General features: G+C 41.4%; 1 protein-coding gene across 11 annotated transcripts in view; it reads right to left on the minus strand.

The window, feature by feature from the left end:
* The window catches only part of sorcs2 (sortilin-related VPS10 domain containing receptor 2), a 284,239-nt gene that overhangs the window by 182,986 nt on the left and 84,114 nt on the right, over window positions 1-17,139 (minus strand). For all 11 annotated transcript variants that reach the window (XM_069518801.1, XM_069518795.1, XM_069518794.1 and 8 more), the window contains one exon: window positions 10,962-11,029. In XM_069518801.1, the coding sequence (XP_069374902.1) occupies window positions 10,962-11,029 (68 nt within the window). The remainder of the gene's footprint in view (window positions 1-10,961; window positions 11,030-17,139) is intronic.

Genomic DNA, 17,139 nt, shown 5'->3' on the forward strand with positions numbered 1-17,139 from the left:
CGACATCATTAACGCCATAATGGCCATTGTTTTATGGTAATTATCCGTGCGGTGTTATTGAAAGGCTCATTGTTCTGATGGTGCTGAGCTCATAAATAAAGCAGCAGTAATACTTTATGAAGAGCTCTCTGTGACCACTAAAGTGTTACTGATGATGGAGCGATTGAGATTGCCAAGTCTGTTCACAAAACAGAGTTGGCACGGTGTGACGTGATTGTGTGAGTGTGTGACAAAGGATACTTTTCAGCCTACATTTAATTGGGAACAGTTTGTTCAACAGGGGACAAAAGCCATGTCCACGATTTTTGGATTATCAGCAGTTTTAGTTTGTGTAAAAGTTAAGGTTAGGCAAGTAATGGTAGTGATTTGGGTCTATGCAATGTCCCCAAAAGTGACCTAGCTCAATTTTTGTGTGTTGCTGGCAAAGAGCGACTGTGCTCAGTACATGAGAACAGAGGATACAGACACAATCTTACACTGCTCTCTTTAACAGCACGTCCTTGATTTAAGCTATGAGTTTGGGGGGGTCATTTCAGGTGTCCAGGCATTTGTTTCTGTATAGCCCTTTGTAAGATAGAGCTCTTACAAAGGTTGGATGATTTAATCTTTGGTGGAAAAATAGTCAATGCTACAAGATGTGTACTGTATGGAAGCTTTATCTTTAAAAAGCTGAGGATTTTATATTAACATTGGGTCAGAGGATTACGTTAGATTTAAAGGAGTTGCCGCATTCAGGTCATTGATTTGGTTTAACTTTACTGTAAGCTACTTGTAAAACATATAATTTTGAAACATAACTTTCACTATCTGGATCAAGCTGCTCATTAAAAGTATGGCGTGAGAATATTTCATCTATAACTGTTATTCCAGTGTGTCAGGTACACAAGATAAATGTCGGTATCTCAAAAATAGGAACAACTCGGGTGGAGATCGGGGTAAAAATTAATTTGATTGAGCCATCACTACTCAAAATTAAAAAACAACACCACAAGAAGGATGAGCATTGATCTCACATCTGTCAGATCACCTGAAACACGACTCCAGATGACTGATAATAAGGCTGCACACAGACTGCAGGATGTGCAAACAAGCCACTGTTTGCCAACACATGTACTCTGCTTTAAAAGGTGATTGCGTGTCAGTGTTGTGTTAAAGCCTGTTGGACTGCCCTGGATATCTGCTGTCTACACCAGAAGCCCCAAAATATTGGCCATCGCCCCCTGAGACTAATTCATCATCAGACAATAGCCCATGAGCTTCGAGATAACGACTTTATTGAACTGTTGGGGTTTTCTTAGGTTGTAATGAGGAAACCTGGAGGAGCATGTGGAAGCCGTGCCAGTTAGAGCTGCTTGGTCATGATGTCGAGGTGGCCAGCTGTGGCAGCACAGCTTTAGGTAAACGATCAAAGTCTGTCCAAACACATCAGCTGCTTTTATTAGACTAAAACAAACACACCCACACACACAGACAGATCACAAGTTTGTTCATGATATACTGCCAAAACGACAAACTACCTCAATAATGAAACGAGGTAGGTCTGTGTGTGTGTGAGAGTGTGTCTACGTGCGAGCTGAGAGTGTAAAGAACAAACGTGCTGCAGGTACAAACAAAAGGATTAGTCCCAGCTTCCTGTTGTTCCCTCTGTACATGCAAACACACCGGGGACAGCTTGGGCATAGTGTGTGTGTGTGTGTGTGTGTGTGTGTTTGTTTAAACATGTGCGTACCTCCAGCTAACTTCCCCGCACGCAGTCAAACAAGGTTTTTCTCTGATGGAGCCAGGAAAGTTTGGCTTCTCATGCACATGCTATTCCTTACCCACAATCCCCGGATTTCCTATTTAATTTAGGGGAAGATTTTATTTCCCAGCTTAATTTAAGTGAGTGGCATTAAAAAGACAGAACAGCAGAAAAACAAAAAAAGGTTTAAAACGAAGCGTTTTGTATCACCTAATAACTACACGTCCAGGCTGTCTTAAGTGTGCAGTGTTGACAAGCCAACTTCTCTCTGTCTTCTCTACAGGAAGATGACATGTTCTTCTATTAAAGGGCAATTCATATTTCACATGTATGTCCAAACCCCAATTCCCTGTTTTACATCTGTCCTCTAGCTCTGCCGTCTTGTTCTTTCCTCTCCTCGATGAATGTTTAGAATAGTAAGAAAATGGCTGACATGAGGTTAAAACATCAATGAATGCCCACTCATCAAAGACTATTATTCTTCTCAATCTTAGTCTTTTCTCTCATTTTTCACTCCATTCCTTTTATTACTCGGCCGCTTTGTCCATCTATTCTTTATCCGTCCTTTGTTCGTCTATTCCTTTTTGTGCTTCCCATTCCTTTCTTGTCTTCTGCTATAATTCCAAGTCATCCTCTGGGAACTACAGAAGTTTAAAGAAAGTACCAAATACTTTGCGGATTCATAAAAGAGATGTGTAGTTATTCAAAAGGATTAGGGATCACCAAAGTGATTTCGATTCATCGTCTGGTAACCACGGTTACCTCTATCAAATGTCATCACAATTTGTTGAACAAACCAAACAACAATTTTACAGATAAAGAGACAGACACTGTCAAAGTGTGTTTTTTCCCCCCCAATTTTTGAACCTGTTTTCACAGGTAAAAAACAGAGAAAACCATCCTGCCCAGGAATCTGTTCACTGCAGCGATAAAAAAAAAATCCCAATTAAATTTGTTTTCTTGATGTTTTACTTTTGCAGTGCAGTAAACAAAAAGTAATAATATCAATGTCAAGCTCATCCATCTCAGATTTGCTGTAAATCCCACAAAACCACAAATACCACAGGTTCTAGTTGTCCCTGCAGCACATTTCTTTTCTCTGCAGTGTGTGGTCCAGAAATCAGTGTGTCCTTTTGGAAAGGAGCTTCTAGTGAGGCCATGAAATTGGGATAAAGATAAAAAGTAAAGAGGGAAGAGTGAAAGATGGATAAAGTGTGTGTGTGTTAGAGAGAGAGAGAGAGAGAGGAAAGACAGAGGTAGATAGTGGGACGTTCTCTCCAGCTCTGAAATCTGTGCCAACTATTGTTTCCTGTGGGAATACTTTCACAGTTTAGTCCGAAGGAAATCCAGAAGGAACTCATCTCTCTTTTTCTTTCTCTCCCTCATCCAGCCATGTGCTGTTGTGGACTTGTGTTCCTCCTCACAGGAAGAATGTTTGAGGAAATGGGAAACTTCTTCCAGATGGCCTGCCACATGGGCCCAATTGGACTCCCACATACATGTATGCAGACACGTGCCAAAAACGCACCTTAATGTGCTCCACATACAGTGTATTTATACTGCACACTGCATGGTATTATGTTCTATAGATGGCCACATGCACAGTTGTCTCATTTTCCAGTTCATTTCAGGTCCAATCAGATAGAAAGCCGTGTTTCCTGCACCTCTCCATCCTCCTCAGATTAATATTGGCAATTGTGTTAGTGGACAATAAACAAACTTCCCATGTCTAGCTTATATTGACCCTCAAACTTTAATATTAAATTTTATAACCTTCTTTTGCCATTTTGCCAGCAGGGATGTGGCTTGTGTGTCTGTTTTTATTACAGACTTTTGTTGGGCTGTTATAATTCAAGACTAGGGTTGAAGGATGCAATGTAAAAATAGCCTAACAGGTATTTTCCAAATCCATGTAGTCGCATAATTTAAAAAATATATATTATTTTAAAACGTACAAAAAAAATAATTCAAAGATACATTCATTTATATATATTGTTACCAAGATGAAACTTAACCATAAGGATGATTTGGCTAACATTTGTGTGTCCAGTATACAATATAGAAATTAATCTGGAGTTTCAGTCCAGCTGATGACTCCAAGTCCAATATTCGCTCTTCTGTCAGCTCTGTTTTTGGTCTCCAACATATCAGGAAAAAACACCAATATCTGGATTTTAGACGCTAAATGCTTCCTTATGTTTTCTCCAGCTAGTCACGCACCTTGTCAACAGTTTTAGTGCTGAGCAGGTAGTGGAAAGAGGGTTTACCAAATTATTTGCGATACGAATTTAGATGGGTTACATCTAAATACTTAGTTTAATGAGTTAAATTATGTAGGTTTGTCACTTCGAGTGACCCCTAGTGTGTTTCAAACTGCATCAGAGGCATTGTATCATAATACGAGTGTCACACCAAGTCAGTAAATCCCATACAATCTAAATGTTTTCTATGGTTACACAACAACTGATGATCACATTTAAGTAATCTGACTACATTGCTTAATCAATTAATTTCATTTACTAGGATTAAATGTAATGAAAAAGTTTTGAATCCACTGAAGGCAGATAAAGTGCATCTCCTCTAATTAAGTTAGTTGGAGAAGCTGATGCATCAGTAGCTGGATGCATATCTACACTGTCTTTTCCTATCGAGAGGAGATAAGAGACATGGCCCGGCCTTTGCTGGACCCAAACACAATAAACCATCCATCATTGGGGCCACTGATCGATTACTTCATTTTACTTGTGTCTTTTGTTCTTTTCTCTAAGGATTCACCTCAAATATGTTCTTCAAGCTATACTGGGTTAGAGTCAGGTTTTCCATATTTTACGTGGAGTTCTGTACAGATCCTCTAAATCCTTTATGGGCAGCTTGGTGGGGAAGTGGTTCACACGTTCACCTCATTGCAAGAAGGTTCTTGGATTGAATCCTTTCTGTATGTAGTTTGCATGTTCTCGTCATGTCCAAAGACAAGCAGACGGGAGTTCGGTTAACTGGAGGCTCTATACTGAACGTGGGTGTGAAAGTGAGTGTGAATGGTTGTTTGTCTCTGTATGTTGACTCTCCAAATGTCAAGTAGGATTGTCTCCCACCCCCCATGAACCTTCAAGGATAAGTCATATAGACAATGGATGAATGCATGGATGGATGGATGGAACATCCTCTCTTAAATGGTTCCATCCATCACTACTGCGTGACCCTGGAGGCCTTTTGTCTGGTTTCATATCAGACCACTTGTGTTTAGAGAGTACACTTGCTGACTGCCATCTTAGGTAGCAAGCAGAGCTCTCGTGGGTGCTGCCTATTTCTCTCTCTCTCTCTCTCTCTCCCTCTCTCTCTCTCTCTCTTACACACACTATCTATGTGTCTCTCTCCACGCTGTGAAATATGCATGGTTGAGGGAAGCGATGTGGTGGTGGAGTTGGACTGTGAAGGCTTGGAGGGAGGATGATGCGCTCGCCTCTATTAAGTATTTAAAGCCGCCCAGACCATCTGGACTGAGGGAGAAACACTATGAGAACGGAGAGAGAAAAATAAGGAAAACGGACAGAATCGACTTGCGAGAGGGAAATAAATGAGTGGAAGTGAGGAGAGGATGAGGTGAAGAGGCAAAGCAGCAGGGGAAATGAAACATGCTGTCTTGATTAAGCCCAAAAGCGCCTGTTTCTACTTCGTGGCTCTCTCTCCTGGTTTAGTTTGGGGAAATGTGATCCGGTCTCCAGGGAGGGCTAATCATCAACACATTTGTAATGGTGAAATAATACGTGTATGCACATCCACGTCTGAAATAAACTGATTAAGGAGGCATCAAAGTGGGAAGTGAGCTGTGGCTGTGATGCTACCCTGCGGCCAATCAGCCTCAAAGCCTCAAAACTCTGAAACAAAGCACATAATCGACTGAAGTATTAACTTTATTCCTGTTCCTCTCTTGACCTTAATTAAATCCCCCAAACACATCACTGCTCCTTAAAAAAATAGTTATAGGCACTCACCAGCAGTACTGACCCAGCTCATCAAAGACGAAAAACAGTGAATTGTACAGGGTCATCATTATACATAAATCTTTTCCCAACCAAGGTGGGCAAAGACCGGCCCTTATTCTTACCCCGACTCTATCCAATCATCACGCTTCATGCCTTAACCTAAATATTCAGGGCTAGGTTAGGGCAAGTCAGAAAAAAATTGCCCAAAATTCTAGAGCTGTTTCTTTGACATGGCTTCTGAGGAAGTCAGAGTGTTCAGGTGAGGTGGCGCATATTCACAAATCATCTCATAGGGCTTAGCAAGGTGCGATATCCCCTGTCTTTAACCCTCAGCAAGACTAGGGAAAAACTACAGGCACTTTCTCAAAATGCGTCTTCATCTTCAAGAAAAGAAACTGCTACTAAGTACATCCACTGCTGAATGCCACCAAATGTGAAAGAATGCTTTTGAACAAGGCCAGTAAATGGACATTCAGTAAGAAGAATGTAAGTAAGAATAGCCTTAAGTAGAAATCAATGTTATTTCTAATGTTGTCTTGTTGTAAAAGACTGTTGCATAAAGGTGCTTCAAGCTGTAGGAGTTCTCATAATTACTGTTGGTGTGTGTGTGCTGTCCCCAAATATTGCGTGAGCAAGGATGGCTTGTCTGCCATTTACAATACTTCAGTTGATTAGAAAAAGTTTTTTTATACATATTTATTGACATGCTTTGAAAACTGCACAATTTCCTTCTCTTTTGTATCAAATTACTGTTTTGCTGCTATTATGACCCACTTTTCCCACAAGAATCATCAAAGGTTCGACTACGTCTATCATCACTTATCTTCTCCCTGATGGTTCTGCTTCTTGAACGCAGTTTTAAAGAGCGGCTTTGTTAAAACACAGAAAATGCTCGCTTTGAGTTGGAGTAAGAGTGAAGAGAGCGGAGGAAGAGGGGGAGGAGGAGGAGATGTGGATGTTGGGGAGTTATCTGTCTGAAGTGTGATGCCCCCTACTGTTCAGTCTAAAGAAGCCCTGGAGGCTCTTTTTGATTCACTCCCTTCCCCGTCGATGTCTATCTCTCTGTTCTCTCTTCTTCTCAGCTGATGTCTTGCTGATACACAAATTCACACAGAGACAAAAATAACCACAAAGAAATGCACACACACACACACACACACACACACACACACACACAGCAACATTTGAAGTATTAAGTATTTCTATTATACATGGCCAGATATTAAAAAATGCAAATTTCCAGACATGAATGCAAACACATGTACACAGTTTCACACAGCCCTGTGCCTGTTGCATTGTATATTTGGCATTTGGACTGAAGCATTGACATTTTGAATCAAATTGGGTGTGTGGTTGTGGTTGATGAGGCAGTTTAGCATATTTGACAATTCAACATACGTGACGGGCAGAGCAGCTGTGTTGCAGCAGTGTGGTGTGGTTGATCTACTGTACGTTGAAGTACTGGCCTGTCAGATGATCTCCTCGTCCATAAGGGAACAGTGAAGCCCCCCCGGTGTGATGGTTACCAGCCCCCATTGCCTCTTCAAAGTGCGAAGATGGTATAAATTATAAATACCCCCTGACTCTCACACCAGCACCCTCTTTATGTGAGTGTGTGATTACTGTTGGAGTGAGCGGATTACATACATGTAAGCTGTTTGGGTTAAACAACTATTAAAATACAAACAGAAGGACTTTGACTTGATCAGTACGGCTTTCTGAGAGGCCGAGGAAACATCCAGGCCAATGTTAGAACCAATATTCAATATACCTGGATTTGTGCCCAGACAATTGAAATTCCTGTCTTCATCTTATCTAACGGAAAAAAGGATGATCGTGTATACTGTATATACAGTATGACAAATTGCTTTTGGTAAATGAATTACAGAAATGCATTTTCAGGATTTAGAGGCTTCTAAGACAGGATTTAGTTCTTTCTCAGACATTAAAACGCCACTAGAAATCAGGATAATATCATCCATCAAATCACAAACATAGGCCACAGACTGTCTAATGAAGCCCAATGCATCATCTTAAAATGAGAAACATGCACTGAGGATTCAATGCCTGAAAAAGAGGTACATATCTGCCGTTTTCAGTTGAGGATTAAAAAGATTTACTGTGTGTTTCATGGCCCGACGTGGAACAACAGAGTCTTAGGATGAGTTCTGTCAACCTTCAGTCATCACAGTGTTTGGTAATGCAGTGGCAAATCCTCACATCTTTGCCCAATCTACAAACGCCTTCCTCTGTGTTTACTCTGTGGTGTCCAAATTTGATCTGCATTCAAGCTGTAAATCGGAACTAGTCGACTTAGAGACAATATCAGGTTTGACAAATATCTTGTTCAAATATCCTCAAGCAACGCAGCTTAGGAACTCACTGTGGGTTTCATATTCACCCAAACACTCTTCACCATCTGCTGTTTCCAGAAACTGTTCAAGGTTTATTATTCAGAGGTGGAAAAAATAGAGGAATCAAGATTGTAGAACTTCTCTAAATAATTCCTTTTACATATTAATACCTCAAAATGAGTGCAGTACAGTTCTGAATCTGACAACCTGACATCCGTGCAATCTTTACATGATAACTAGCCAGGTTTGAAAATTGTTTTAAAGTAGGCAAGGATCAAAGTTATCTCGAGTGTCCTCCTTTTTCCACAACTAACTCTATCACTTTTTATGTGCAGCAATGACAACACTTCTGACAAAACACTGTCTGAAATGGATGCTATTTAATGCAGCCAGCAGGCCATGATGCAGGATTTATGCACCGCCATTTGAAAAGAGTGTAAACACTTCTCCTTAAATTAAATGTGTTTGACAGCACTCTCTTAAGACCTTTGCTTGAAACATGTTGAGTCCTTGATAGTATCATGCTAAATGTGGCAAGTTAATATCATTAAGAAAGAAAAAGTTTGGGTAACTCTTCTAAATGTTCTGAATGGTCTGTTATTTTTCTGAAACAGAGGTTGGTAGTAGCACACAAACTTTGACAGATGTGGAGCTACCAAACCCACATGTTCACAGCAGGACATCTGAGGGCATCTCTACTTACTCCAGGGGCCCAGGCTTTTGAACGCTGTAATTTACCAAAGCCAAAGAACACCACAATAACATCAGTGCTTAGGCAGGGCCAGGGCCTGAACAGTCTGACACTTCTATGACCAAAGAAAGAGAGAAAGATGTATGACTATCTCTTGCCTCACATGGATAAATCTGCGTCATCTTGCTTGGGGAAATTTTTCTTGTATTTTCACTTTTATACTTCAAAGATGAGCATAAACTGCCCAGAAAGCCTCAGGTGCTCCTCGAGTTGCCATTCACTTGTTCCCTCCTCTCCCCTCACAAAGAAGGCTATTCTCACGAGACAAGACAGAGGGGGGGTTGTTTGGAGCTCTTTCATTAGCTGTGTTATAGCACGGGACCCTGGGCCAGCCATAACAGACTGAAGGACAGACATGCTGGAGTGGTAACAGGCAGCGATAATAAAAGAGCCAGCACTGACGCCAAAGCCTGGGGACAGACAAAACTCTCCATAGCCCACTGGGAAACACAGACAAGGCTCGAAGTGTGGTTACCATTAGAAGGTACTAGCTGGAAACTACACACTAGATAGCGCATGGAACAGCTAGTCATCCGCTCTTAAATAAATCTTGTCTCAACTTTAAAAACACGTGGAATCATTTGTACTGAAAAAATTCTCGACCCATGTGGGTTTTCAACAAACCGTCATATCTCCAATATGTTTCATTTGTCAGGTCTTTTCAACAGCAATATCAGAATGGACTAACACCTAAAGATTGATGTCCACTTGTTTGGGTTGAATGCACCTGGGCCACTAACAGTTATAGGTGCTCAACTAGGTACATACCGATTGTGTGCTTTGCTTACTGACACATAACAAGCCTCTGCAGACCACCCACGCTAAAAGGTTCTCAGTTCATTTACTGGACTGCCCTGAAAAACTTTTCTCCTCTCTGTGCTGTTAACTTTCCCCTTGTGTGAATCCTGGCATCTTGATCTACGCCACCTGACAGGGCAAGACGGCAAACCCATTCATCTTTCTGCTTTGATCCTACAGCCCGGAGACTTCCAAACCTATGGCCCAGTGGACTGTGGCTGTCAACACACCATGCCAAGCTGACAGCGATAAGGAAGTGAGGTACAACCTCACACATAATACCCACCAAGACATGGTCAGAGAGCATTATGGGCCCTTTTGGAAACTTTCTAATTCCATGGTAATTTCAACTTTTTGGACGGTGGTGCCAACAGTCAGTCTGCCACCTTTTTCTGCCTGACACTTTAGAGTAAATACTGATTAAATTCAGCGATTTGCTGTGTTTTTTCATTCTCAAGCGGCCTGTCCAGTCGTGAATCTAGAGCATTATTCATAGACTGCAACAATTAAAACATCAACAGGGGCAGGATAAAAATATGTACATTATTCATATCTGTCCTCCAGGGAGACAGGCAGTCAGAGCTAATGAGAGGCTGAGGCTTTGAAGTCATGCAGCCCTATGTGAGGTGAATGGCACGAATTAAGTACCACCATCAGACACGTTTTGCTCAACGCAAATGTCTTCGAGAGAGATAATTCTAGCCAGTGTTATGAGTCCTGTTGTGACTATTTTCTAAGGTTTAATTTGGAAATTTGAATATAATTAAGTCTCCTTGTCTATGAGAAGGTCAGGCTCAGCTGCAGAGCAGCACCCCATGAGCTGTTAGGGGAGATGTGGAATAAAGAGAAAATGAATATTCCATGAGAATATATGGACAAATACAAGATACAGTTGTTGTGAGGTGGAGTGGAATGAATGCACTTTCTTTTCTGCTGCTCAAGAACAGTGTGAAGTGTTTCTGGCAAACAGCAGCATTGCTAAATAGAGGAAGGTCTGCCAGCCAGACTTGACCCTGTTCACTGGCACTGCCGGTGCCCGCCGCCCTGCCCTGTGCCATGCTGATATGCTATCTGCCCAAACAGATGCCCACTCTAGCCTCCCAGTGCCACTCTCCGGTTCCCCCACTTTACTCGTAGCTGCATGCTGATGTTTTGTCCGTCCTAGTACTGTGTATCACGCCTGTCTCCTTGAAGGAGCACTGCGGCACCGAGACTGGCACCGACTTTGTCGCTAAAGCAAAAGATGCTCGCTGATGAAAGGTCTGCTTGAGTCTGAGGCCAGACATGGCATTAAGATATCCAGCAAGAGCAAACATTGTGTAAACGTGGCCTACCTCCACAGCGAGCTCTCCAGGACCTTGGTGGAGTCAGCATGGTAATACTTGGTCAGGATCAGGATGACCTGCAAGAGAAGGTGGAAGATATAGATACATTTAGATTAGGGCTGTAACGATACTCAAAATTCCCAGGTTCGGTTCAGACCTCAGTTTTTCAGCCACGGTTCTGTTAATACCTCCTTTTTTGGGGTGGGGGGGTGGTATAGTGAGTGAGTAAAAAGCAGGGGGGGATCTCTGGGTTTTATTAAAACACCAACATTTGAACAATAAAGAACATGTTGAACTTTACTTCACATAAAACTACATAAACACAAATAATTAGAATAGGAAAGAGGTGAGGGTGTGTGTGTGTGTTTGTGTGTATTTGTGTGCGTGCGTGCGTTCATGTGTGCGTGCGTGCATGCGTGCGTCTCCCACAGTGCGAAAGTCCAGAGTTCAAAGCTTGTGCAGTGCTTTCCTCCTAGCCTGCTCTCTGCGAGTAAATTTCTGAATGTAGCGTATACTAAAATTTCATGTGTTGATTTGACTGTGAAATCATCATTTTGAATAGAGTACTGGTTTGTTTTGGGTTTTGGGAAATGAGAAAATATTATAATTTCCCACAAAAGAATAAATACATAAAATGTACAGATGTTTTATTCATATGACCAAGAAATCCTGGTCTGGGGCACAAACCCCATGCGATGTACACTGGATCAGAGACTCTTGTCTTTCATATTTCGGAGAACTCCTGTTCTTGACAGCAAGGTCTGCTGGGAATAGTGTTGCCATGGCAAGAGAGACAGTGGGTCAGGCAGCACAGTGGGGCCTATATGTGTGATTGACAGGCTGGATTGCCGTTCTAGGTAACTGAGCGAGTGCAACACCAGGGCCTGCCTTCAGGCACAGGGAAGTTGATTGGCCAAGGGGTCTTGCCCAGAGGCAGCTGCCAACAGCAGGTTGAGTTGAAGGTGACTGCTCCCAGGAAGTCGAGCTGCAAACTCAATATCAACATGCCTGATATATCTTAATATAAAAGGTAAGCAGAGTACATATTACAACTCTGTGGAGACAGCACAGGATTATGCCTCTTTTTTTTACTTCACTTTTTCTTGAATACTAAGTGACCCTGGCAACAAGAGTGTGTAATCCTTCCAGTCTTGGCCTCTGGGGAAATGAAAGACAGCTAATAGGTTCAGGAGGTCACAATCTAGTCGATCTTCTTTGTCAAACAGGATGAAGGCTGTGTTGTCTTGCTCAAATGACTTAAAAAGATACACAGCTGCAAGCCCCAAATAGTTTTCAAAATATGTGTTTATCCATGTCACACAGTTTAGCCATATAAAACCTCATCTCTTGCAAAAAACAAGGCTTTTATATCTTCCTCTTGTGTCACGACAAGACCACACAGCCTCAAGCATTCAGCTGTAGTTCGTATTCAAAAAGAAACACAAAGCAATTTTTATAAGACCTTCCACTGAGGCAGAGCTGGTCTTTAACTGTGTCTTAAATTAGGTTTTTTTCTGCACAAACCTAAGAGGTGGTCAAAGTGGAGCACCGCAACTGGGGACATAACGAATGAGCTTTGAGAGCGCTAGACCAATTTCCACAACACAGACTGCCATCAAAGCCACTCAGTGCAGTCTCAAGACACTTGGCTCACAGTAACCAACAAACTTGTGAGTTCCAGCCCTGGTGGAACTTGGTTTCCAAAGATGTTTATGGAGTCCAGAAAAAACGGAAAAATAATTTTCCCTGAGTAGCAGCCTGATTGCCAGGGCCGATAAAAATCTGATTAACACTGACAGAGGTCTAACCGATGTAGTGACAGATACGATCAGCCTTTTTATGCTACTAAAATTTTCAGAAAAGCTTTCTTTGTGGGTAAGGAATTAGACAGCACCACTATCTGAATTCATGAATGAGCTGCCATGTGAGGATCCTTCCCTCGTGGAGTATGCAGCAAATATTCCCTGATTGGTCTTTGGCCTACTGTGACTTCACTGGTGTCTCTGGAAACAGGCTGTCCGCCTCTGCACAGCTGTCACTCTCCTAATGAGATACTGGTGTAAAGCTTGACACTCTCACCATGCAGGCAGAAAGAGAAAGTAACAGCACCCTTGACATATGGATTAGATATATCATGCTGCACACTAAGAACTCAAGCCTCCTCAAGCCAATCTTACTTTCCTTCTTCCTTAGGTTTTAAGCATCCCGTGAAAATGTAAGCCTTGGTTTTAACAGCTACTATACATTCTTGGATTTGTTGAATTCTGTCGAACTTGGACAAGTTGAAGGAACAACATTTGGAAATAACTTGACATGACATTGGTTACCAACAAAGCTGCATTGACTAAGTATCTGTGCAGTGTATGTAGTGAATAGTGGGTGTATCAGCTCCCTACTGGGCTGGACAGATGTTTCACCACTAAAACAATTTGCTGAAAAACGCTAAAATGTGGAAATCAGTTAATCTAATCATACATCACAATCATTGGAGTAAACATCCATAGTTACGATGTGGGAGAGTAAATACATTGCCTGACTTTTGTTCTTGTTATGCGTCAGAACAACTTGACAACAAAATGACACATCACTTAGTAGTCTGGGTCAGCCACTCTTCTGTTTCAAATTGTGTCAATATATTGACAACACATGCACTGTGTCCCACTGCTGGGTTTAAAAAGCAGTTCCACATAAAAACATAATACTCCACAGCTTCTAACAGCTTGCATCCTTCCTCATCCTTCCTTCCTCTAACACAAAATAAATTTGGCCTGCTGGTTACAAGTATGCCCTGTCGAGAATATAAATCTCTAATTATAGGTTTCTAAGTGTGGCACACATCAAATTGAATCCTCCGTCTTGTACGGGAAAAGAAGCAGGGAAAAAAGACGTGCATCTCAATCAGCCCTGCATATGACCCATTGATGGACTGCATATCAGTCCATCAACCCCATGAGATTGAGGAATGCATCATTCAACGGAATGCCAATACCAATAAAATATTCTACCTCTATATCCACATGTTGAGTCGGTCTTCAAGGCCTAAGTTCTGCTCAATTGGAAAATGATTTTTCTTTGGGGATAAAGTGGACGGGGCAAGGATGTATTCAACCATAAATCACTACTGGCAGGAGGCAGAGAGAGTGTTTATTTGGCAGCAGTGTACCTAGCCACATTGACAAAACTGCTGAAGAGCACAGAAGCCAGATTCCTGTATTGCCTCTCATGTACAGAACAGTGCATTAAGACAAGAACTTGGCAGATTCTACCCACAGCTCATTGGATTAACGGGCAAAATTGGCACAGAGGAAGAATCCGACCGGACTGGGGAGAAAAGAAAATCGATCCTTTTTTTGGAAATTCAGTTCCATGCCAGTCAGTTGTAATTCAATACAAATAAATCACAGACCCATACTTAGAGTCAACAAGTATCGGAAAACATGTCAACCTACAGTGAACAAAGTGTGGGGGCTCATTTCCTATGAGCAATGACAGTAAATGTATGCATATATCCTCTATTGATTTAGATAACAAAATGTAAGGAAGTTTCCGATGAACTTGCCGGCCTAATCAAACTGTTGTAGAGGAAGTGTCTCTCTGTTGTAACCCTCTTGTTATACCGCAACCACATACTTAGTCACTGTGGGTTTCTTGTTTGTAAGCTGGTGGGCAATGAAGCTAATGGCTTTTATTGGGGAAAGTCAACAGGGTGGTCAGGACCCCTGGATGACTCCATACAAGGGCTACAAGAGACCCCATTGAGAATCACGCTCATAGGCTCGTAGACCATGAACTCCAGCTTGACAACTACCGTTTGTCCCAGAGACATTTCCATCCACTGCGTGTCAATGGAGCATTATCAATCAGCTATTGAGGAAAGACAGAAGGAGAAAATGTTAAAGGAAGACAGAGACAGGGGGAGAAATAAATACAGACAGACTCTGAGGCTCTGGAGAAAGAATTCATTCATTCATCTTTAAACCAAAAACAGTGAAATACAAGTACTCCATCGAAATGTGTAACAACCCCTCCTCATCCCTCCAGGGCACTTCGCATTCTCCAGAAACAGACCACACACATAAACAATTAATCACAGTCTGGAATAAAAGGGAGGAACACATTTTTGTCTTTCTAAGACTAAGCCTTATTCATATTCTTGTGGTACAAAAGTAAATTACGCACAATTAAATTTGGGGAATGGCTTTTTTTTCAGTACCGGTTCCTGAAAAAGAAATAGTCCCTAAAGAGTGTTTATCTCAATTATAGAAATCAGACAGAACTGACCCTTTAAGCAATGGACAACTGTCTTTCCAGCTACAACTGGCTATACAAGGGCCATTTCTGTGGCTGTAACTTCTTCGGCACTCTCCTTGCTTGCTCACATACACACTCACATAAAGTAAAATGCTTCATTCATCCAAATACTTCCCCATTATCCCTATTCAACGGCCATGCTAATGGTTCAGGACACCAGCTGACACTGAGTAGTCGCATCTGGTCGAAGTCGTTTTTGCATTGGACCCTGACCACACTCTTTATCTGAGGCCAGCCAGTGACCCACACACTCTTTACCATTTTAACAGTAGTTGGAGATTGCCACCATTCATTAAACTGCTCAACCGGAGGGGAGGACAATTACATGGACCTCTGCTTCTGCTTGGTACACACAAAAGGCTTGTGCTGACCCCTCTTACAAGAGTCCATTCAATCAGGTGGAACAGGAGCACCCCTGGATATTGGAAGAATGGTGGAAGGTAGTAGAAGTTTCTACTTTTAAATGGAATATTATTTAGAAGGTAACAACCTAACATCTTATATAATACCAACATAAACTTTGTAATTATAAAAATAAAGAAACAAAAAGGTCTCAAATGTACTTATCATCCAAGGGTTTACCCTCCTATTTTGATGATTGATCAGGCCTCTAATTTCATATTTTGTCCAGCAACTTGACACATATGATGCATCAGTCATTTCAATTCTTCAATCTGATTTTAAATAATTCACCACCTCAATGTCTAGTGTTACATTTTGCAAAGCAGGACCCGAATGCGGGAGCAGAAGCAATGGCAGGTGGAGAGGGGAATTTAGTAAAGAGACACAAAAAATAGACACCCAGTCTCAAAATAAAACATATAATTAGGAACCCAAGGTACAAACAAAGAAAAATACAACACAAAGTCCAAACACAAGGATACTGCACTTCCACAGCTCCAGGGCTGCAGTTATCAATTATTAGTAATCAAGCATTCCATCGATTATTCCATCAATTAATCCAGTAATCACATCAAAATGTACCTTGCCTTAAAAAGCAACAGTAGATATGCAAAAGAGGAAAAAAAGATATGGATTTGTTTAGAAAAGATGTTCAAAAGGTTCTGGAGGTTGTAAACCAGTCATCACACTCACAACATAACATAACACAGGCTGGCAGCAAGTCTGTGAGAGAGAACGAGCGAGTGACAAACACAGAGTAAGAGAGTTTACGTGTTATTATGAGAAGTGTTAAACAATTACTGATCATTATGAAACCATGTTGACTTAAATTGGACCGAGGTCAGTTTCAGTTTCAATAATTAGCGCGAGACACTGCACACCACTTCAAGCTCACCAAAAGAGTGAGGCTGACCACAGTCGGTCGCTCGTGCAAAACGCTATGAACACAGAGTAGTACACAGTTATATGAATTAAAGCAGCATCATCGCAAATAATTTGATTCAAGGACTTTTTTGTAATCAAGTATAACAAGAAAAATCAAAAGACACCTGGTCCCTACAGAAACTGGCTCAGCAGAGTTCATCTGAAAACCTAGGGCTAGAAGCAAGGAAGAAAGTTTGGCATATACAGGAAGTTTACTATACAGCCCTAATACCTGAATCGTTTTATATCATACTGATATCAGTTCAGAGTTATCACAGATGTCTCAAGATCAGCTTTTATCGTTGCTACAATAAAAAAAATAGGGAATATTTGTTCTGGCTTAAATCACGTTTTGTGGGTAGGCACACATGTAATTTTAGAATCTTTTGAAATTAAAACTTTTCACTCCTCTTTCCCTTCTTATTCACCCCGTCATTTTCTCTTCTTTCTTGTCTAACAGGTCTAACAGGATGCTTCCATGTACTCTTTTTGATCTCCACGCTTCTTCAAGTCTCTGCGGGTTTCTTCCTCTTTTCTAGCTTCCTCTGTT

Source organism: Paralichthys olivaceus, chromosome 22 (genome assembly GCF_024713975.1).
Source record: "Paralichthys olivaceus isolate ysfri-2021 chromosome 22, ASM2471397v2, whole genome shotgun sequence".
NCBI lineage: Eukaryota > Metazoa > Chordata > Actinopteri > Pleuronectiformes > Paralichthyidae > Paralichthys > Paralichthys olivaceus.